The sequence below is a fragment of the Homalodisca vitripennis genome, chromosome 3, assembly GCF_021130785.1.
Source record: "Homalodisca vitripennis isolate AUS2020 chromosome 3, UT_GWSS_2.1, whole genome shotgun sequence".
NCBI lineage: Eukaryota > Metazoa > Arthropoda > Insecta > Hemiptera > Cicadellidae > Homalodisca > Homalodisca vitripennis.
Window position 1 is genome coordinate 118416432 of NC_060209.1, and position 24902 is coordinate 118441333.

Sequence of the window (24902 nt, forward strand, 5' to 3'; positions counted from 1 at the left end):
TGATTTGATTTGATTTGATTAAAAACAAAAATGATAGAATGTAATAAACATATATTCTTAGTACGCATAGTTACATTGGCATATTAAAAACAAAAATGATAGAATGTAATAAGTATTATATTCATAAGAGAATAATACTCAAATATAATACTTGATTTTAAACTAAATGCCTAATTAGTTAAAGTGGATACAAATACTTCATTTCATATAATTTAAATTTTTAATTTTAGTTTGAATCATTATGTTTATTCTAGTGGGTGAAATGTAATTGTAATTTATATAATATAACAATAAATCATAATTAAAAAATAAATTTATTGAAATATTTACATTTTAACAAATTTTTAATACAATATGCACTATAATAATAATATGTTATTAATTTTTTAATAACTAAGGATACAACAAACCTTGCCAGGCTCAACAGATACAGCAAATTTATTTCATAGAATTAATATTACAGTCATCACTGAAACTCAACAAATTTTGTATTAACCCCTTGTGTACTAATGCTGGATATTCGGATATGTGAAGAAATACTGAAAAATTTTAATGTCCTGTTATATAGATTTGCCTGTAACTACTGAAAAATACTAGTTGATGTCTGGATATTAACATGTTTCCAATATTATTTTTGTATTTTTTTACTTTTCAATTAAATTAATTATATATACTTCATATGCATACATATTTGTGATTGTGAATATATTTCAAATTGTCTACATAAAAAATGTATGAAATATAAAACTTACACAATATTTTTAAAGTATCATAAATATTATACTTATAATGTAAAACCAATAAAAAATGGTGATTGTGTACAGTTTTATCAGCAGTGTCTAATGCAATAAAACATTTTGCATCTGAAATTGTTGTAAAGAACGTTCTTCTTACAAAAAAAAAGGTAAATCTATTTTTTATCTTTGGTAAGTACATGTCTAATTATTACTTTTAATTTTACATTTGTTGTATAAAAAAGAATCGTTAATTTTTACCAAAAAAATAAGGCTGTTACAGGCAAAAATGTAAAATAGTGCAAAACAGACTAAAAAGAGCCCATTATTATTCGGTAATCACTGGGTAAAAGTCTCTGGTATTCCTCAGACACAAAGACAAATTTTTTCTTGTAACCAGAGTGTTAAACATTATGTTGGTATATTAAACTTAGGTATATCGTATAGTTAGATGTAAGATAGTATGAGAAGTAGAATTTTAAGCAGCATTAGTGAGAATGTTGGAAAGCTGTTCCCATCATAGAATCCCATTTTCGTTAACAGGTGACAACTCCATAATTTTAGAGAATCTACTGTAAGAGTAAAAGTAAGATCATCTGTGGTTATGAAGACTCACTATCAAAGTGGCAATGATCTCTGATTGTTTCTCAAATGTCGTCAAATGTTAGATCCGTACCCATTTTTATGAGGACCATAACATTATTACTATTATTAAACTTAATTTTAAAATGGCACACATTGTGAATAAGTTTGACTGTAGCGATTAATATATCACTGCACAATGTTGCTGATTCATCATTATTTCAATTTATGAAATTAAAATAGTCTAATAATAAAATATATGATATTTGTGCATTTAAACTATATAAATACAGTAGTTTTAGTATTATTAACCATTCCTTATTTCTGGCATTGGTCTAGTATGAAATATGCACTTGTATATGACTATAATTATGTATAACCACTGTATGTATATATGACATATGACGCATATGTGACAGATACGGCCAAATACAAAATAATTGAATCGGAAAAAGTAAGCGCTCTGTGGTGTAATGGTAGCACATTCACCCGGCAAGTGAGAGATCCGGGTTCGACTCCCGGCGGAGCAAGTACTTTTTTCGATTCAATATATATTATATATATAACATATATAATAATATTATATATATAAATAATATATATAGATATATATCATAATAAATTTAGTAAATGATATGTTTTTGTATCTCATGAGGACATTGTTTTCATTTATATTTAGCTTTTAAAAATGACTATGCACTTTATGGACTCCAGATTGTACCCAAATTTCAGTGTTATAACCAAATTGTCATTTATTCGTATAAAAACAAAAGAATAAATATATTCACGAAATTAAAACTTATAGAAGAAGAAATTGTGTATTTTAGAAATCTGTTATTCTGGACATTATTACACCTTTGCACAACCAAGCTGTTCCCTGAAGGATACCAGGTAATGATTATACAAATATTTTTGTTTTTGATTATACAATTGTTATGAAAATATAACTTATTTTTAACGTAAATATAAAACATTTAAAAAAAGTTTACTGAACAATGTTTCCTATTGGTATAAATTTACCATTTTTTGTACGATTCATGGTCTTAATTTACAGTTTTATTGAATTTTTCTTCCATACAATATAGCATTATTAATTTTCTAAAACTAAATAAAATTTAAAACATTATGGCTATTTTAGATATATATTTTTATTAGTAGGTTGATTACCACATACATCATATATGTTTCATGGCAAATTTTCATTGAACTAAGTGAACGTCATCTATAGTCTGAGGCTGAAAAAGCACTTATCAATTAACTACTATCAATACATATAGGCATATTAAATATGTAGTCCTAATCTTTTGCTGTTATCAGAGATCAGTCAGACTAGTACGGGGTAAAAAATCGTATATATGATTGATGGTAGTTGAAACATACTTATTTCATGAGCACATTTTGAAACTATAAGTGTACATAACTTATGTAATATACAAGTACTTCCAAATTAATCTTCAATAATTTATCTGAATCTTAACCTTTTACATTATCATTTTTTGAGAAATACACACCATCTCTTAAACACATTTTTCAAAACATTTAACTAGGCAAATACTGATTTATAATATATAATGTTTTATACATCATAGCTATGTATAAGTGCTTGTGAAACAATTATTTCTAATACATCTAAATTTTAAGTAAATATATATTTTTTTAAATAAAAAAAAAATACTTTTGAAAAACGATAGAAAATGGCTCTTTATATCAGGCACTTTCAATTGGCACTTGAAGGGTTGAATGATACTACTTCACTAGGTACGAGGGTGTGATGTTAATTTTCTGAATTCTTGACGATAATGATACATAGAGAAGATGTTACATTTTCACCAGGGATTCAGGTAGTTAAATCAGCAAAATTTATTTAATCTGCAACAAATAATCAAGTTTGGAGACAAAAATTAGAGTGTGAGAGCACCCATTTTTATAATTTAATGTTTCTTACAGTATGTACAAAGACTAATGTATGGATAGACTCACCAACCATTAAAAATCATTTACGAAGTAAGATGCCACTCAAGATTTCCTTCATATTACTCGAATTATTCATGATGTTGCAAAATAGTTGTGGCGTGCTGACACAATAGCAATGATGCTTTGGTTTGAAGTAGTGGGTACTGATAGCACAAAAACATGTGTGTTTGCCGAGTTTCCACTTATTTGCATTAAACTTTTGTGAACCCAAAAATCTGGAAAATGATTAAAGGAATAACGTTTAGCATGATTTGTAATAATATACTTGTTAACTATACAGGTATGTCACTAACATACATGTGTATATTAATAAAGCAATTAATATTGTGTAAGTTTACCAGACAGTAAGGAATATGTGGATGTGATTCAGATGCACAGATACAAACAATTACGTTGTAATTAACACTTGAATGAGATGGACATAAAATTTAAAAATTATATAATTTTTATTTGATATAACGAACATTTTGATTTTATACAGATAAATATGGAATGAAACCTGAAAAATGTAGGTATATGTGTCTTTTATACCAGGCAAAAGTAATGCACAAATTGGAGTACATATACATTTTTCTTGATAGTAGTGATTGTGGTGTTGTCATCATCTGGCAATTCTCAGTATTGTTGTGCACCCTCTCACTTTGACACACCGTTACCAATCCACATCCCCCCTCCCTCACCCTATCCCTTTCCGAACATAGACTGACAGTTGGCAAGGGGGGAATGGAACTGGAGAGAGAGGAAAGTGGTAGTAGCGGCTGTTATCGTGTATGCAAACCTTATGCATCCACACAAATGATCCATTCTTACTGTCCCACTACTCTTCTTATGTATCCTTTTCTAACATCTATATTCTAAACTGTAAAATGTAGCTGAACTCAACATTCGCACTCTGTATATATCTGGTGCAGCAGTCTCCAACTAAGCTTTACTTACCTGTAGTACAGTAGAATACATTAACAGTTGAAGTAAGAACGGTAAACAAACAAAATACGGTGTTGCACATTTATGATACAAATATTGCTACTTTATTTTATATACAATATATTGCACATTCTGAAATCCATATTCTCTATGATGTTATTATTTTAGTATGTTTCATTTTTGTCATATAAATAAAGCAATAAAAAGGGACAAAATCTTCCTTTGGTTTATCTGAAACCAGAAATCTCACTTTAACTCCCATAATCTCAGGAAACACTGGCCAAAGAAAACGCTCTTATTCTGAAAATAAATTTCTTTTGTTATATCAATTTAATTTGTTAATGTGTACAAAATGTATGTTACACCATTTCAAACCAAAAAATCTTTCAAGGAGGACAAGAAGGGTGGTTAAGTCAACATTTTTCTAAGACTTATTTTAGCTAACATTAGCATAAGGTTTATAGTGTTTAATTTCTATTAAACAAACATTTTACAAAAAACATTATGTTTACTTATTTAATATACAATGTAAATCCTTCTAGATAATACAATACAATCTGAGAACATTTTTGTTAGTTTCAGAAACTTCCACTCGAAAAACAACTCAGTTTGCCTTTAACAAGTAACACATTAAGAGTCACACTGTAAGAAACAGCTCAGTAACTGATTGTATATACCATAAGACTCAATGGCTGTCATCCGTATCATCTGTACTAGGCTGTCTCTCCACCAGTTCCATCAGTGTGGAACAGATTTCCTCACTCATCTCTAGCGAGTTGGGAGCTTCACTCATCACCCATGCTTCATCGTTGTTCGCCTCCTCACGGCATATCGGACAAGTCTTGTGGTTCACAGACCTGGACACATGACTGCGCTCAAAAAACTGTTTTTGGTCAAAATTTTTGAACTGTCACAGCTCTTGTACTTATAATGGAACGGTTTTCACATGACATCCGCATGAAATTTCTTCTAGACTTTAACTATTATAATGAAAAATTTGTCAAGACCAGCAAGCAGGAGTTGTAGAGTTTAAGTGAAATTTTTTAACGCAACAACTCATTTTATACATAATCAAAAGAAAGTAGATATTTTAATGATTTCAAATGTACCATATATACTTTACTTGTGGGTTTCATCCAATAATTAATAAAAAACCTGTTTTTGTAAGGTTGTTTGAAGGGAATTTTAATATACTATTCAGATGGTTGGTAAACCCGACTGATATTACACTGCACGTAGTGTTGGAATCAGCTGTTTAGTGAAACATATAAATTATATGACAAGGTCGGTCTAAAAAATAATATTACTGACATTTTGTGACTGATTAGGTATGTTAGTTTAAAATTGTATCATATTTTATAAACTTATAAAAAATAAAAATCACTATATAAAAATAATTAAACTACCTAATTAAATTTGTAGTGCAACTTAAGTTTATCTAACTAAAAAAGAATATAATAAGTAACTTAATTGTTTTATGTACTAAAAATTTAAACATAAAGACAGTTTTTAAGTAGCTTTTAATTTACAAGTTTTGAATATGGCCCATACTCTGCATTACACTGATCCTACAATCTGAACACTGCGTATTGCTCTGCACATATTAACTTTGTTAGCACATTTTCCCCCAAAAACATCCAATGTACGTCAAGCCTATAAAGGTACGGGCAGCGGAAATTTCGGTACTTTGGGATTATACCGACCACACCCAGACATGAATCGTTATTTGACATTTTGCTTCTACTGATTACTAGATTAGCGTAGAACAATATTTCGTCAATATAAAACAGGAATTGTCTTATTGCAAACCCCTCCCCATCCTCAGACAGAGGTCAAAGTCGAGCGGTCTAGTAGATAACGTGATTGCAGAGTCTCGCCGCCCGTTCAGCTGGTTCGTCGCTTTGTTGTACTTCCGTGTTTTACCTCTACATTTCTCCAAACACAAAAATTCAACAAAAACAAACATTACCAAACTAAAACTAAACTCTTTATTGAAAAAACACTCAAAACTTTATTCTTGATCACATTCCGCCACCCAAAATGCGAGTGCCTCCGGCCATCAGCGCGGGGCAGCACCGAAGGAAAGAAAAACATCCCTCGAGATAGTACCTATCAGTAAAATATCAAATTCTAGAGGGGCTGATCAGAAATATAAATTGAATTGTAATGGAAAGGCAATTATGTACAGTGCAAATCATGTGATGCCGCGCGGCCTGCCGTAATCCGTAATCGGGATTCTCGAGAGAGATAAGATAACAGCGACATAAATACCGATCACAATACCTGGAAATGCTTGTAAGTTTGTAATTTTGCAATTAAAGAGTTGTTTTTTCGTTCTATCATGTCTATTTCTATAAATTTATATTTTTGTGTTCTTCATACTGGTGTGGTCGGTATAATCCCAAAGTACCGAAATTTCTAGTTGTTTAGTTATTTTTATTTTTTGTATCAATTTGCTGAATTTTATATTAAGTTCAAGACAAACTGATGGTCACTAAGACATAAATATATTTGTATGAAGTTCTGGCATGATTTTGAAAATGCCAAAAACTTATCTAACAATAATAATTCCATTTCTAGAAATAATTAAATCTGGATCCATCCTTAAAAATTGTTACATATATAAAGAGTGTTCAATAAGAATACTGACCACTGTTCGATACAAGGACGGCAGTACGCATGAGCGCAAGGTAACAGCATGTCTGGTCTCCGCTCCAGACAGATGCAACACTCAGCAGCTGAGTCAGATGTCTGGCCTGACACGTGCCTCAGCAGCACTGAGGTTGTCAGTTGTTTGATATCACTGGTAGATGGGTCAGCAGTAGAACCTTCTTGTGCTGCTGCACACTGACTGCTCATTGACTTGTACACCTTTATAAAATTAAAGTAATACAATATTAAAAGTACTTAGTCCACTATAGTTCAACGTATAGTGATTTAATTCACAAGTTTGTTCACCACAATTTCTAGAAGATGCATATTACTTGACTACGTGAACTTTTTCTGCGGCTCCTTGCCGTCCTTCAAAAGAGCTCTTCTCACCTTGTAATAAAGTGCTGCACAAAGATGATATCACCTGCCACTGTTGATAATTGTTTGTTTGTTTATTTTTATCTTGTTACTATTACCTGTCACTTATTTGTTTACTAATGTTAACTTATTTACTAATTTGCTGAAATGGTTTTTATCCATTGGAAATAAATGAAAATGAAAGATACAACCCAACCACAGTAAGATTAATAGGTGTTTCAACATCGTCTTACCTTGAATTTACTTACACATAATTTTAAAACATACAATCAGTGCGGATGGTCCGCATCAGGGCTGGTAACGATGACGTTAGAACCACAAAGCCTCAGGGTTATCTCACAACTCGCACTAAACAGTTTGTTCTCTGCCTGACTCTAGCAACACTTTTATTGTGTTTTTTGCATTTAGAGTATTTGTTTCCTTGTTATTGTATATGTTTTTATTTATATTTTTTTACAAAAATGGATATCGCTCAGCCTAGTACTTGCAGTTACAGCTGTACTGTGATTGTAGAAGAATATGACAGTGACGGATGTGTGGACTCAATACAATGGATTGTCAATGATTACTCTTTAGAATCATTATTTGATGAAGATATGAGCGAGGTTGAGGCTGATATTGAAGTTCAATGTCCTACAATGAGTATTTCTATCACTGACCTGTACATGAGCCAGTGCTTTGATGCATTTTAAAATAGTTTGGTATATATAAAGGCAAGTATTGGGTGGTTAGTACGGCTGTATATTATATGTAAAATGTATCATTATAATAAGTAATAAGAAATATTATTTGGTTACATTCAGTGGATCAGTGACACTAAATAAAATCTAATTATATACATAATAATTTAAACAAATAATTCTTGAAATATTTTTAAAATATTCAAAACAAAAATACAACTTCTTTATAAGAGTGATATTAATTTTATTTTAAATGTTCATAAATTTCACAGATTTTATTACGGATATTATGGTTATATTTTGAAATTCTTGGAGAATGCTTTTTCATTGTTTATCTTCAATTTCCACATCCATGTCTAGAAATTTGTTGGTTTGAGCAAAAAACTTTTTATTATTTTTGTAGAACTCTTTCATAGTATCAAGGGGAAGCCTGACAACAAGTTCTTGAAGAGCAATGTACTGGCTGAAATTTGGAGTTCCCTTAAGTAACACGGCTTGAGATAAATTCTGCACTGTATCTTCAATATCCCCTTCTAACAGGGACTTTTTGCATTTTTGTATCATAAGATCAAAATCTTTATCACCGGATAGCTTGAACAAAAACATTATATTTGTTGTTTGAAGGTTATAGTATTGAGTGTTAATTATATAAATGATAAAAATTAAAGTGATTGTGAAAAAATCAATTTTTGAAACATATGGTCATTATACTTGTGATAGTTCAGTCTAAAACACATGTACTATTGTACTTATTTACCAAAACAGTAATTGAAAAATTGTGGTAAGTAACATTGTATATAAATACTACACCTCACACAAATACTGCCAAGGAAAATTCTATAATAGTAGTTGACAAAACAGATTTCTCAGATTTCTACAAAGGACCTTATTATTTTCTAGGAAAAAATATTGAAAAAAGTTAACTTAAGGGTTTATATGACATTAGACAGTTATAGTATAGATGAAATTTAGTATGCAACAAAACTTAATAAATATAGTTAAAGTGCAGGTAGTTGAATGATTCTTAAAATGGTAGACAAATTATCTCATAGATAGACGATAACTTAAATAAAAAAATCAATAAATTTGATGATTTTATGTACCATTTGTAACTTATGAGGCATGTTTTTTTAAGTAATTACTGTTTTGATATATAATAAATCAAGTAAAATTTTTGTAACAAATTTATTTTTATATGAAAGCCTACACTTTTATCTACTTTTCTACATAATTTCTACCAACATCAACGACCCTTAAATGTCACTTAATTAACACCTGCAACCTGCTTTTGCAGTCAACTGCCATGCCCGTACTTTTGTCTGCTTACATAATGCCAGACTGCTGGACTGATTGAACATTTAATTGAATCTAGTGGTGTTTCTTTGTACTAAGTTAAACCCATGGTAATGCTGTTTGATTGCTATTATACTCTAGTGGCAAATTTAGGAACAATTACAAAGCCAAGTTGCAAATTTTATAACCTGTTTGTCAACAGAAGTGTTGTTGTTTGCTGCACGTTTTCAATTTGAAATCATGAGTTGAGTGTTTAACATTTTGATTGTATTTCAGTATGGTAGGAACTGCTCTAACTATTGGAAAGAAACCTTGAAACTCAGTTCAGACCCCAGAATAAAAGAGGAAGTCCATCACCTGGAGAAATGCCTCTGAGACTGTCTTAAAGCATTTCACTTTGCTTATACCGCAAACAGAAAAAAGCAGTACTTTGTAGACAGTGTAATGTTTTCCAAAAACATAACCAGGCGGGAATCAAAGAGGCGGTTGCTGAATCAATTATGTGCGCTGAGTGTAAAGTAGCTCTGTGCACAGTGCCTTGCTTCACTGACTACCACTTCCTCAAAAACTACTAAGAAGAGTGAATTTGTTGTAAGTAACGTTTATAGTATAAAGTAATAATACAAAAACTTCAATTTCGAATTTAATAGATTGTAAGATTACAAAGGTAAGAGAAATAAATATTTTTATTATTCCTCCTTCTGCTACCACTCACCATATATTTCCCTCCCCAAATTACAGTAACCACTCAGTCATGTATAATCATTTCTAATATACTTTCATGTGTTCATTGTTAGTAAATACCTCAAACAATACAAGTAGATTGTTTTTAATAGATCATAAAATAAACTTGTCAGAGAGCCATTGCACTACAGCTAAAACTTGGGAGTTACAGAGTTAAGGCACTTCTCATATCTAAAAGCAATATTTGTATAATATTGTCATAGAAAATTGCCATCTGATTTAAGAGCAACTGCAATACGACCATTTTGAAGCTACTATAGACTCTCACTAATCCGGCTGATACCAGACCATGGTATTGCCAGATTAGTAAAAATACCAGATTATTGGAAGGCCATCAATAAAAATGCTTAAAATGTCCAAAATGTGTCTTTTATTACATCGAACATTACTCAAAATTACTATTACAGTACTTGTGTACTAAATTTGAATGAAGGGCACTAACATTTTCTTTGAATATTCTTTTAAATATGTAATAATTGGTTTTTATCAGTGCTGTATCAAACTAGAAGTAAACATAACCTTAACTTAACAGTGCAGTAGGTCTATTCCATTAGATCAAAAGAACTTTGGATTTTCTTTTGTTTCTTGGCTTAAAAATAAACTTTCAATACTTTTTCTTGAAGCCTCTTTAAAAGAAGAATATCACTAGCAGACATGCCATTTTCTTCTGCCCACTTCACAGAAATTGCAAAAGTGTTCATCGCAGCACTGGGAAAAAGTTGGTAATATAAACCACTCTCATCAATGTTATAGATTTGATCAGAGTTAGGTCTAGTTCCTCAATGATTTGCTTAAAATTTCCTTGAATAGTTCAACTACAGCAACATCACATGATAGTTTTTTGCCCAACGTCCTTAACAACCAAATTCCGAAATGCTTTTTGAATTTTTCTAACCATCCTTCACTTGCTTTAAAATAGTTTTTCTCCATTATTTTCTCATAGAATAACTTTGCCTTTTAATTAAGAACTTCCCTTGAAATTGGCGTATTTTTCATTTCATTCTTTAAGAAACCAAGCATATCGGCTATCCTTAACCTGAGGAAATTCACCCTTTTTCATCGTTTTCCTGGCATTTTTTATATTGTCACTGCTTTTGAAAAAGGACTTAATCTTTTCACTGTTCTTCCATACGTCATGTATCGTTGCGCGACCAACACCATATTCATTTGCGAGGTTAGCAAGCATATCGCCTTTATCAAGTTCTTCTGAAGCAAAGCTAAGGTTTTGTTTTCGTTTACACTGAGACATTTTTCACTTACCGTCTTGAAATATAAATAAAGCATAAACTACAACACTAAGCACAGTAGCAATAACACGGATAACACTGGCACTGTTAATGTGAACAGTGAGTAAACCACTGAGTGATCGTAAGTTGTTTTTTAACACAGTTTTCATTAACATTTCTCAGCTTAAATCTCCCACTCCACACCCGTCAAAATACGCCTGATTACTAGAGTGCCGAACTGGCGCAGTGCTGGATTATAGAAGGTCTACTGTATTTTGTCGTAGCAGCGCTAAACTTCAAGTTGCTTCTTCTGATAACAAAATACACGATGATCACTGGACACTAAACTGGGACATTATCAAACTATTCCTAGTAAAATGATGTTATGAGATCTTGAATTGTGGACTGACATTGTCTTATAGTAAAACATGTGTCTTGATAAAAATGTCATAGAAAGCACTTGCGGAAACTCTTCTGATAACGAGGCAATTGTGAGATGTATGTTTCACTTCATCATTCACTTTCTACACGAAATTGTTGGTGATCACTGAGCGTGGAAGAAGGAAACACACCAACCGCAATTCTATTTGATTTCAGCAAAGCATTTGACTGCTTAGATCATACACAATTGTGTAACAAGTTGAGAAAAATTGGGATTAGTGGGAAAACTGCAGATTGGTTCAAGAGCTATTTAACTGGAAGAAGTCAGATGGTTGAACTTAAATACACTGAAAAGGGATCTACACAAACAGTAAGATCAAAGTCATTGCCTGTAGTGAGGGGAGTTCCACAGGGCTCTGTGCTGGGCCCCATCCTTTTCATCCTGTTTACAAATGATCTCCCTCGCTATTTGGAAGACTACAGCAGGACTCTAATGTATGCGGATGACACCGTACTCCTCCTTGGAGAAAAAACCCCTGAAGCCCTTGAAATCAGCTCGTTTGTTTCCATTAACATGGCAATACAATACTGCCAAAACAACAGCCTAGTAGTTAATGAAGAAAAAACACAACAACTGGTCTTTGGCAGGAGAAATGGTGGGGTAAGCAGGATCCCAGACATCGAAGGCCCAGAAGAAACCAAGTATTTAGGTTTAATAATAGACCAGAAACTGACATGGACCCCCCACATTGACAGCCTGTGTAGTAAGCTGAGTAGCAGCATCTACGTGATAAGGAGGATAAAAACCATAAGTGACACCAGCATAGCCAAGATTGCGTACCACTCACTGTTTGAATCACATCTTCGATATGGCCTTGAAGTATGGGGGAACTCGTCAGTAACCAACATCAGACGTGTGCTTATCCACCAGAAAAAAGCAATAAGAATATTAGCAGATATTGGAAAGAGAGACAGTTGCAGACCAAAATTCCGTGAACTAAAAATCCTAACGATTACAAGTCTGTACATCCTAGCTGTGACTACTTACGCAAGCAGGCTACAGCTCCAACGAGGTATGGATAGGCACGGCCACAACACCCGACAGGCTATGAATTACACACTTCCAGTCCATCATCTAACTCTTTTTGAAGAAAAGCCTTCCTACATGGGAGCGAAGTTCCTGAACCTGCTACCAGAGACAATAAAAGGCCCCAGCATCAGCAGCACCAGACAACGCTTAACGGCTTGGCTTGTGGAGAGACCATTTTACACAGTTGAGGAGTTCATGAACTGGAGAACATCACCGGTATTCCAGTGAGAGCTACACAACCCTCGTAGTCGTAACCATTACCACCGACAGCGCCTTAAAGCTCAACAACTATATATGCTTTTATTTAAAATCTCTGTAATGTTTTGACGCCTATTCTGTACTCTATGTTCATGAATAAAGTATTCTGATTCTGATTCTTGTTTCTCATCATGAACATTATTTGGGCGATCTCACCCCAAGAATTCTTACCCATTTGAATGTCATTCCATCACTCATAATATGTTTTCCATACACTTAACAATTATGACATGAATCTCAACTGCTTTCACGCCTTTAGCACCAAGAAAAAAAATAACAGCACTTACTTCACAGTCAACGGAATTTCAGAACGGTACTTACTTAAAAAAAACATGCCTCATATTCTAGTAATTAGAGAATCTAATTTAATATTTAGTTTTAAAAATATTTGAATATTAAGCTGAGAAACAAATATAGTAAGGTAAGGAACTAAAAATAACGACAATTTCAAATTTGTATGTTTATTATTGTTTAGTGAATGTTAAAGAATCATTATGTAATTTTTTAACTAGAAAGGAAATGCATAGTTATTTTACCAGAAAAAACCATATTCTAGATTTACCTACTGTCAAAGTTGAAAAAAGTAAGAGCAGCCACATATATATATGAAAATTAAGCCATTTAACAAATTACCAGAAACAGCTTGGTCTGTACCTATATAAAGATTTAAAATAGTAATGGAAAGCTGGTTAAAAGAGAATGCATTTTATTCTGTTGATAGTTTTTTAGCCTGTGATACTAGCACTATAAATTATTAACTACATTGATATATTGTTTTTTATTTTATTTATTTCTGTTTGTGTATTAAGTGTACATATGTGTTATTGTTATCATAGTTTTAGTATAGATTATTTATATATTTATTTAATTATTATAACTACATTGTTACCTGTTATCACCTTAAAGGTAACTACAGAGCATTTGACAACTGTCCTTTAGACAGAAATTTATATTTATATTAAGACAATGTTAATTGTAAATCTGACTTTTTCAATTGCACAATGTGTTTAAAGACAGTAAAAATTCTTGATTCTAGTACACATTTGTAAAAAACGTACTCACCTTTAAAAACTGATTGAGGTTCAAAAGGCGATACGTTTCAACATTCTTAGTTGCTGGATCAATTTTAACACAAGCTATTCGGATCGTGCCTTTCCATAAAACAGAGGCATCAGAACCTTCTTTCACAGCAAACACCAACTGCTTGCCTTCAGAGTCCATGCACTTCTGGGATCTGCCACAAACAACATCTCTGCAGTGAAAAAGCTCTTAAAATGGTATATTATGGAATTTTTACTCCTAGTTGGTTTACAGTATTAAAATATGGGGATATTAATACTAAAAAACGGTATATTATATCTCTGGCATTGGTTATAAAGATTCATGAAAACAAACATTTAAAGAACTCTGTATTATGATAGTCCCTTGAACTGTTGCTTTATATGGCTACGTCAAACAACTTGTCAAAACATCCACCAATATAACACGGGGTCCAATATAACATCCACAAAGGGTCCATAAAATATTGTAACTACTATATATTGTAAGCTAACTTCCAAACAATAATCATTAGCAAAATTATCTTTTGGACCAAAATATCAAAATATGGGATTCCCTGCTAAATAGTTTAAGATCACTGGCGTATACTATATTCAAATGACAAATTGGCTTTTTCCTCTTGGATCATCTATTTTACGAAATAGATTACTTTTTTGAGATTACTGATGGTGAAACTATTATTTTTAATCTTGTTAAAAGTTATTTTATCTGTATTATAAGAGGTTTGAATTCATAGATTTAATTTATTGCTTCTTTTAGAAAACTTGGACGAACTGGGGGATTGCATTGATAAATAATGTGTGTTACAAATTTTTAATCTTACCAGTAATAAACAAGTATTATTGCGTATCATTGAGATTATCTGCCAACAATGTGTCTTTAATACACTATCGAGTTATAACTACCATGTGTCTAAGTTTAAAATAAAACTAGATTAAAAATGAATGTAACTTAAATGAAAATAAAGCTTCCTGACTTTAACCAGATATTAATACGCTCATATAGACAGCAAAATTTACAATTTAAAACTTATTTTATATAACCTGTTAATGTTATAATAATGTATCTTTGATTGAATTGGTGCTATTCATTTCTTGTATTTTTGTTTAAGCTCCTCTATATTCTGCTGATCCTTCCCCAAGAAAAATGAAGTTATACAAACGCAAACATAATTATTTAATCACACATAATTTTACATTCTGCATAATAATTAATACTACAAAACTAATAAACGGCTTATAATGAGCAACAAAAGTCAAAGAATTGATGGCTTACAATCTCAAAACCCTTGAAACAATATCCAAGCCAATAAGGTAAAACTAAATCTAACTGAGATAAAACCCATTATCAGTTCAAGTCTGCCAGTTTGAACTGTTGAACTTCACTACAGAGACTCATCACCCATTCTCAAAATCAGGCATTGTCAGATCAGAATATCTTCATAGTCATCTTCAGCTCCAGATATCTCATATTTGTTCTTTAATACACATTATATTGGCTGAAAATCACTTTCTCCTATTCATGTTTATATAAGAGACTTAAAAAAAGTCTTTTATATACATCTCTGTATCAATCAAAATTTTTTTCATTGAGATACCATAAAGAATTAATACAAATATTTAATTTTTATTAGAAGTTTGACAGTTATAACATATAGTACTAGTTATTTAGAACAATAAATTTAAATTCTCATGAATTTTATCATATTTTAGTCTACAACACAGATAAATTATTGTATATTGTATAAACAATTAGAATAATGAATATTTAAAACTAAGATTAAAAACAAAATGTAATAGTTAAACATTTATTTACTGCATTAAATGTGTCTTATACACAAATGATCCCTGTGGAAATTAACAGCTCTTAAAAATTAATTTAATAATTTATGATTGAAATAGAATATGAATTAAAACTTTTAAATAGTTTAACTTATTGAAGTTTTTGTACATCATTTAAATACAATTCTTAATGTATACTCTATTATTTTGTAATCCATTAATCTTGATAAGATTAATAGGTAGATAATTAATAGATTATCAACCATTATAAATCGTAAAAATAAAACGTAAAATAACACTTTTGGCTTTCATTTAAAATAGGTCCAAGTGAAGACTCACATGTAAACCCTCTGTTAGACAAAGATATTTCATTCCCTCACAGTTCTATATCTGTATACTAACTTCTATTATAGATCTGCTCCTATAGGTATTTTGAACTAAAATAGAGAAGCTTACTTTCATTCAGGAAGTAGACACTAACCAAACTTACAATTCATTTAACTGCTTGAGATATTCTTGGAATTCTTCGTATGTTAGAGTAGCAACCTCTGATAAATGTCTGGCTTGGCGGAATAGCTCATCTGGTAGATTATCAACTGAATCAAGATCACTGCTCAAACTCTGGCCCATCACATCTGTCAACAATATTTTCTAGTGAGAAATGAAATGAAATGAAAAATGTCTTTATTAGAGGCGAAGTTAGGACTATAAAGTCCTCTCTACCATTTAACCTCATAAAAAATTAAACTAAGATATACTATATACATTTATAACTAAAATAAATCCATCTTTTTAAATTATATATTAAATGAACGTTAGCTTAAAAAACAAGCACCAATAATTAATGTAACTTTATATATATTTACACTACTACAAGACACACTTGCATTCATTCAACTTGCATTTCATTGCCCTAAATACCACACTCCAAAGCCGCCAACCGCTCTAACCCCTGAGCCCCCAGCATCAAGACCCTGACATCCGCCCCAGAGCGAGCACGCTTATCGATGGCTCTGATGTTTACAGGTAAATCATTCCACAATCAACAGGCAGAAACTGTAAACAACTTATGGAAGGTAGTTATTCAATGAATCGGGATAGATAATAAGGATGTACCCCTCCTTGTACTTCGTTCACTTATTTCAGACATAAATTGAAAGTTGAAAGATAAGTGGGACAATTTGTATTTAAAAGAGCGTGCAACAGAATGAGTGAGTGATAGCCTCAAAGATCTTGTAATTTTAAGATAGATAATTGTTTGAAGAAAGGTGTTACGTGATCATCATGCCTGAGATTGAAAATGAACCTAACGCAAAAGTTCTGAGCATGCTGGAGTTTATTTGAAAGCTCCATAGTTATGTCATTAATGACTATGTCACAGTAGTTGAAATGAGGCAGTACAAGAGTCTTTATCAACATTATTTTAACTTGCTGTGGTAGATATGAACCCAGCCGCTTGAGGCTGTGAACTCCGGCAAAAACCCTATTACATATCAAGGTAGCCTGAGTGAGTGGAGTAAAATTAATGTCATTCTTTACATTGACAATGATTTCAAATATAATTTCAGATAAACATTTCATTTAAAATAGATGTAATAAATTATTCAAAATAAATAAAAATGCTTTTATTTAACCAGCATATTTCAACTTACAAATTGCTTTCAAATCAACTGTTGACCAGTAAACTACAAATACATACACAGAAATTAAACCAAACTTAACTTAATAGATACAGAAATTGTTATGGTATTATAGTGAGAAAAAATTAATTAAAAAATTACATTATTCTTACTTAAGACATACAGTTTCTTGTGAGTGTATCTCTCAACTTACGTTTTAAAGTTCTCACACAAAACTATACTTCTGACTTATATTTGTTCAAGAGGAGGTTATTGAACAATTGGGGGGCGAAGTATGAAAAGCCCTTCCTCGCGATCTCAAGCTTCACTTTGGGAAAATGATTACGGTTTTGTTGAGTGATGCGTTCGGAGACCTCCTCTTGGTACAAGAGCCTTTCACTTAAGTAACTGTGGCTCTTAAAGAATAAGAAATTTGTGAATTATGCAACATGTCAGCATTCTGCATACCACTTCCATGACAGTATTTTGGCAGTCTCGAAAGGAGGAAACACAATCAAAGCGTTTCAAATTGAAAATGAACATTATCACTGAGTTTTGATTTCTTTGAAGTTTATTTATATCCACCCTTGAGATGTTGCTTCCAATATGGAGGACAGCAGTAGCAAAGAACCAACAGAAATAATGAATGCACGAGCTTAAGCTTTGCAGTCTCAAGCAATAGTGTTCTGAATCTATAAAAGGCCTCTACCTGCCAAGAGCAACGCTGGGAAACGTGGGTGACATGGTCAGAAAACGTACGATCACAGTCAAGTGCGACACCCAGAGTCTTCACCTTGTCACAAACAGCCAAACCCTCACCATCGAACATGGCAGCAAACCTACTCAGGCAAGGGCCTGGCCCGCATCAGATTGTGTGAAGCAACATACAGGACTGTACATTTGCTCATGTTGAGTTTCAGACCATTGTTAACGAACCAAGTGAATATGTCTTAGAAAAAATCGTAATACATGTACAGCCATCACAAATTTTCTTAGTGATACAATTGAGGCAAAAGAAAATGGTAAGTGTAGTATTTTGGAGATGTTCAATTATTTCCAAGCATTCAACTCAATCAATCATGATATGTTGCTAGCAAACATCAATAATTATGGTTTTGGTAAGGAGGCAGTAATGTGGATCAGATCTTATCTAGCTGAAAAGAAATGTGTATTTCTTTCCCAATAAAAAGAGCTTTTCCTTCAGTTAACCAACCTATTTTTCACATGACCCAAGGATAGTGTGAGATAATGAGAAAACACAAAAGATTTACTGATCATATGAATATAAACAATATGAACCTTAAAATAGCTTTGCATAATGTTCAGTGCTACTATATAATCTTCAATGTGGTGGGGCTGAACCTGATAAAGAATGATAATATAATATAATTTAAACTCTGAAATAGTCAAAACATTCTATATTTTATCTAGTTTCAGTAAATGTGTGATAATAATTTTTATTTGCTAAAAAAAATGCACAACATTATTGACAAAGTAATGTTATACATCTTATTAACATAGTAAAGGCAATGAATTTAAAATAGTAAAGAAATGAAAGTAGATACATCAAAAAATTGTTAATGATTAAAAATCCTAATTTTAGAAGTTGAAGAGTTCATTTAAAATGTAAAATTGAATTTCTAACAACCTAGAATAGAACTTATTTTAAAAAATATCAAAGGGATATAAACAAATCTATTTGTCCAAAAAGTTATTACCTCTTAAAGATACTGCAATATGACTTGTTAGGGTTTTGCTTAAATAATAGAGTCCAATTCCAGCACTGTTTCAATAATTACGAGTGTGTTTTTAATGAATTTTGTGTTTAAAATTTATATATATATATATACAAATATATATATATATATATATATATATATATATATATATACAAATATATATATATATATATATATATATATATATATATATATATGATGTAAGTGTGTAACACTATGACTGAAGTGAGGTTCTCTTGAGTCAAACATTTTAAGAGCCCTAATTACCTTCTTTTGTAATACTAATTTTTCTGAAATTCTGGTACTGTTACCGTGATTTTTTGTTTTGTCCTTATTTGGCATTTGTATAAAACCAATTTGATGCATTTTCTGATGTATCATTTTCTAACAATTCCAGATCATGCACACTTTGACTGACATTGAAAAGTTAATATCATCAGCAGATAATGTCGTTTTGAATTAATAAATAATTCCAAATCATTTATGTAGATTAAAAAGGGTGGGGGCCAAGAGCGGAGCACTTTGGAACTCCCCATTCCACAGGAGGTTCTTCTGACCATATACCATTACTACAAACCAATTGTTTGTGATTATTGAGCTGCAATTTAAATTAGGCCTATAAAATCCATAATGTTTTAATTTTGAAGTAAAAATGTTATTAACACACAATCAAAGGTCCTGCTCGGGACACAGACAGTGTCCTGAGCAAAGCCTTTGTCCTCAAAAGATGAGTAAATTAGTCTAAACAGCTGACCTAATGTATTAAAAGTTGCTTTAGCCTTTTCTAAACCAGAATTGTAAAGAATTTAAAACTTTATTACTTTCCCAGATAGAGGTAATTTGCTTAAAAACTAATGACTCAATTAATTTACCTAGTACACGAAACACAGTAGCTTCGAGGTTGATTCTGGGCCCCTTTAAAAAATTGGAAGTACTCGCTCGTGAGATTTTAAGTTGATTGGGGAAAATACCTCCATGGAACAGATGGTTAATGGACACTGCCAGAGGTTCAGCAACACTATCAATAATACTTTTCAGTAAATAGTCTAGACATACTATATGTATATGTCTAGACTATCAGAACCACTCATTCCCGGGCTTAGAACATATCTGTAGTTACAATTAACCACCACCACTTAAAGAGTACTAAACCATCATTAGAACTTAAATCTGTAAAATCATCAAAAGTAAAAGTAAAACTGGAATTAACAACCTTAATATTTATTTATTCTACCGATTCAAGAAAAATTGTATTAAATACATCAGGCTCAATGTTAAAAATATCTTGTTTGCTATTTGCTATATTATATCTGATTACATCCCACATTTGTTTTTACTATTTTTAATGTAATAAACATTTTTAGCATGTTTAGCCTCATTTATAGTGCTTGTATTTATATTACCTCTAATTTATATTTGTATTATTTTTGTCAACAGTACATTTTCTTAATTCATCCAAAAACAGCAGCCTTTCCTTCATGGTAGCTAATTCATGTGTGTACCAATTCGGTTTATTTTTGTGTTCTGTTCTTTCTTTATTTACCTTTGCAACAACTTTGTAATGATTTCAACTTTTCAGAATAACATAAAAAATCTTAGTAAACAGTATTGCAGAACAGCTTTCAGTATAAGCAAGGATGATCTATCATAAGACCCATGCTTTAAATGCTTTTTACACGTTGTGAGATATTTCTTCAATCAACCGATTTAGCTTTTTGAAACGTATTAACATGTATCTCCTCATAGTCTGAATAAGGAAATGACAAAATAATTACAGTAGAAACATACATTTTGATTAAAGATACAAACATTGTCAAGGTAATTTTCCCCTCTAGTTGCAATTTTATTTGAAGGGAAAAAGTTAAACAATCTTAAAATGTTAAGAATGTCTTTTGCAGTTTTGGTATCTTTTTTAATATCAAACTTGCTATTGCAAATTGTAATATTTCCAACTAATACAATTTATTTTTAATTTGCAAATAAAAATTCCTGTGGATTGCCATCGGGAGAGTGATACACTGAAACTACAACAGTTTTATATTCATCTAGAACTGTCGCTACTGCTTCAAATAAAATCTAATCAAAATATTCTTTATTCATCAGTATTACAAAAAATACAGTTGAATGATGTCATATCGTACAAATTAAAACCATGTATTTACGATCTTTTACTAAATTAAAATACAGTACCTTACATTATCCTCATAGTTCATTAAATGAATAAAGGGTTTTATTTATTAAATACATTTTTAGTTTTATTTTAGTTTTGAAGAAGAAGTTTCTGATTTTATATTTTTGGGTATTTTATTGTAAAAGTTAATTTCAGCATATTGTGTGATTTTCAACATTTTGTTTAATTAAATTCCTTTGCCTTTATTTTATTTTTAACAAATATGCAAGTTCCACCTCTTATTTGTTTCAATTTAGAAAACCAAGCATCATAGTAAAACCAAATTACGCAAGAAGTAATAACTTCAATTTATGACATCCTGATAAGCAGACCACTGAAACGTTTAAATCCAGTAAGAAGCTTTCCAAAACAAAAACTTTATTCTTTAGCCTTTGAATGTTTAAGAAAATTATATTAACACTAGCAAATTGTTTGTTTGTACATTTTGGTTTTGTACAACTAGGTGATAGGCTAAATTGTACATTGTCCTATTGAATCAGGAGACATAGATAAATTAATTTGACTTATATTAGTAATACCATTTACGGTTGTATTTACATTAATATAGATGCATCTCCACGGACTTTATCAAGCACGCACACAACACTTTAGCAGCTATATTTTCAGCTCCACTACAACTCTCAATTCCATTTTGAAGCACTGAGTTTGTTGATAGTGGCAGAGGAGTCATGGTCTTCACAGGTGTCGTTCTCAGTTCGGAGTCTCCTATGTCTTTTGTAGTTACATGTATTGTAAAGAGTGTTGCAAGTTTTTGTTGGCCTCATAATGTGACATACAATTATATAATTATCCAGGTTCTTCATCAAAAGATACAACTTTAATTATTGCTCCAGTGCGGTGCTGAAAATCCGCCAGCTTTTTAGCAAAATGTTCTACTCGAATATTGTCCCACACATAGCCCATTGGGGAGCAAGTGAACTGTTTCAATGTTTTTGATTGGAATCCTGCAGGAACTGGTCAAAGCTTGCATAATAGTACAAAAAATTTGGCTTTTGGTAATATCTAGTTTTAGTCACGAGACCACAAATAGTTGCTCCTTCACTTTTTTGACATATCAGGTGATTATAATAAAATCATTAGGTTGTGATTTATTAAATTTTCCCCTTGAGACCACTGTCACATCCTGACTCATTTGAACATCAGCTGAAATGCAGTGTGAGAAAGCTGCGGTTTATTCTTCTATGACATCAAACATATTTCTTTCAAGTAAACTAATTGGCAAATCTGACTATTTTTTTCTTTTAATTTTATCAGCTGCTTTATTGTGTTTGTGTTGAAATGTAGATACTGAATGTTGTAGACCAAGAAGGCAAGCTGTGCCCTCTTTTATATTAGCTTTTGACAAAGGGAAAAGAACTTCTTCATCAAGGTGACAAAGAAAAGCACTCCTTAGACATTTTGAAATTATAATATCAGTTTTCAAGAACATATGGATACCATAATCATGGTTAGTGGTTTGTTTTGGTGTTTGAATATTTTCAATTGAGGCTTTCCTAAATGTATTTATTTATTAGTTTTAACAGCCATGTTCTCTGCATATAGTAAGTTGTAGTCACCTTTGGAGTAAAAATGGCAAAATCAGTTACCAAATTTATCCTATAGTGATAAACTCCAGTATCATCCAGACTCTCCAATCTGTTGAACTTCAAATTGAATCATTGACAGGGAAAAATATAATTTTTTATTTTGCAACTGCAGAGGTTTTATAAAACTTTCATGGTCATCAATTAATTTTACATCCAGTGTCATTACTGGGTAAATAAAATAAATATCTCTTTAGACTTGGTTATAGTTCATAATGTTGGAGTAAATATTGATTATATCATCAGTAACCCATTTTGCTCCTATGAGAAACATAGGTTTGTTTTCTTTAATTCCTATCTCTATGTTTGGAGATCTAACTTTGTTTGATTCATCATTTAAGGCTAGCTTTTCAAGAGTCACTGAAATATTTCTCTTTGCAGAGTGTACAAGTATGATGTCGTAGTGTTGTACATATCTTATGGAAAAACGTTGGAATTGGTCCACAATTGCAAATAACATTTAAAAGACTAAAATTGTTACCATGAATACTTTAATTGGCTGAGGATTTACAGAGCCTATTATTACTCAGGGGGCTGGTAAAATTCCATACAATGTCTTGGAGAATGAACTGACCTATACTGCGAGCCTGTTATTCTGTACTTGCTCCAACTAACCATCTTGTTTGATGTAAGCTTAAGGCTTGGATCATCTGCATATATTACTACTTGGCTGAGGGCTAATGAAGTCTATAACTCGAGGGGCTATCACAAGAACAATTAACCTCTAGACTTGAAATTTTGTTTCAATTTATATTGACAACACTGTTTGGATTGAGTTTAACATTGATGCATGTTATTCCATGGTATTAATATATTTTGCTTTATCTTACTATCTGCAAGATATCTTGTGAAACAGTTAATCTGTAGACTATATGATACTTTATTTCTACAAGACATGAATAAGTTTGATGATGATGGTGCAGTACATCCATGAGATTTAGCTGAGTGTCATTGAAGCCTCCATAAGCTTGCAAAATTTCTTTTCTCTCTGTTTGGGGGCTGTAAACAATTCTTAAAGACATGTGATCTGGTTTAAATAATATTTTACTTTAATTTAATTTTTGAAATATAAATATGTAACTTACACGAAAATTTAAAGGGCAATACACGTTCCAAATAAAAAAACGTTATAAATCATAACTAACATTTAAAGACAGTAAAAACACTCCACTAGCCTAGATTATCAATAGCACACTACTCACTGAATTTTTTCTTCACAACGATAACTAATAAAAATAATAATTTCCAATAAAACCAAACAAAATACACCACTAAAATCAGTAATTCTTTCTGATTTCAGTTATATAAATCATAAAGGTATTGACTAATGCACTAGCTATAACAGATCTCTCAAACAAATGCATCTCTGATAATATTACTTAAGCGAATCCCACTTGGTGTTACACTCAGGTCAATATTATGAATCTAGGTGATCACCAATTGAAGGGTGTCACAAAATATCTCCTCAAAGGCCTACATGATGCAGACTATGACAAATTCTCATCACATACAATCTTTCAAATACCTATCTCCAAGCAGGCTACATCTCATTTAAATTCTAAACCTAGATTAACAGTAAACCTAACTTGATTATTGTTCATGGTACATGTTTACAAGTCCCATTTTTATAGATTTAAAACCTTCTAATAATATGAAACTGTCAAAGTATTTAGCCTAATCTAAGTTACAAATTATTATGAGCGAGGACTAATTATTTCTTTAAATTATCCAAATATTTCATTAGGGGTAGTTTGTATAGTTTTAATAGTTAGCCTATATGCCTTACCTGAATTTGATATCTGCACAAAAATACACCAAATTAAAATGATTCTAACTCAATAACTTAGTATATTAAAATCTCTAATAACAAACACTGAAATACTTCAATCAATTAAATATCGTAATCGAGAATAATTGTGAAATAAGATTAACATTAAAAATGTACGTGGTACTTTAAATGTATACACTAAAATGACAGAAAAATAGTAAATGCAGACGACGCAACGCGACGTGG

At 31.4% G+C, this 24902-nt stretch overlaps 1 protein-coding gene across 5 annotated transcripts; it reads right to left on the minus strand.

Annotated features, from left to right (window-relative positions):
• Positions 1-295: 295 nt before the first annotated feature.
• On the minus strand, positions 296-24891 carry LOC124357402 (RING finger protein 141-like). Of its 5 annotated transcripts, none has more exons than XR_006921941.1 (7): positions 24675-24891; positions 16247-16391; positions 13979-14150; positions 6865-7085; positions 4892-5071; positions 3301-3505; positions 296-3185 (listed from the first exon to the last, which is right to left on the minus strand). XR_006921941.1 is itself a non-coding variant. In XM_046809166.1 (6 exons), exons 2-5 carry the CDS (start codon positions 16384-16386, stop codon positions 4900-4902), a joined length of 705 nt encoding a protein of 234 aa, XP_046665122.1. In that variant the 5' UTR covers positions 16387-16391; positions 24675-24891; the 3' UTR covers positions 296-3185; positions 4892-4899. The 5 variants fall into 5 exon arrangements, 3 of the variants coding, with proteins under 3 accessions (XP_046665122.1, XP_046665121.1, XP_046665120.1); XR_006921940.1 differs by having other exon boundaries at positions 3297-3505; XM_046809166.1 differs by lacking the exon at positions 3301-3505.
• Positions 24892-24902: the final 11 nt, after the last annotated feature.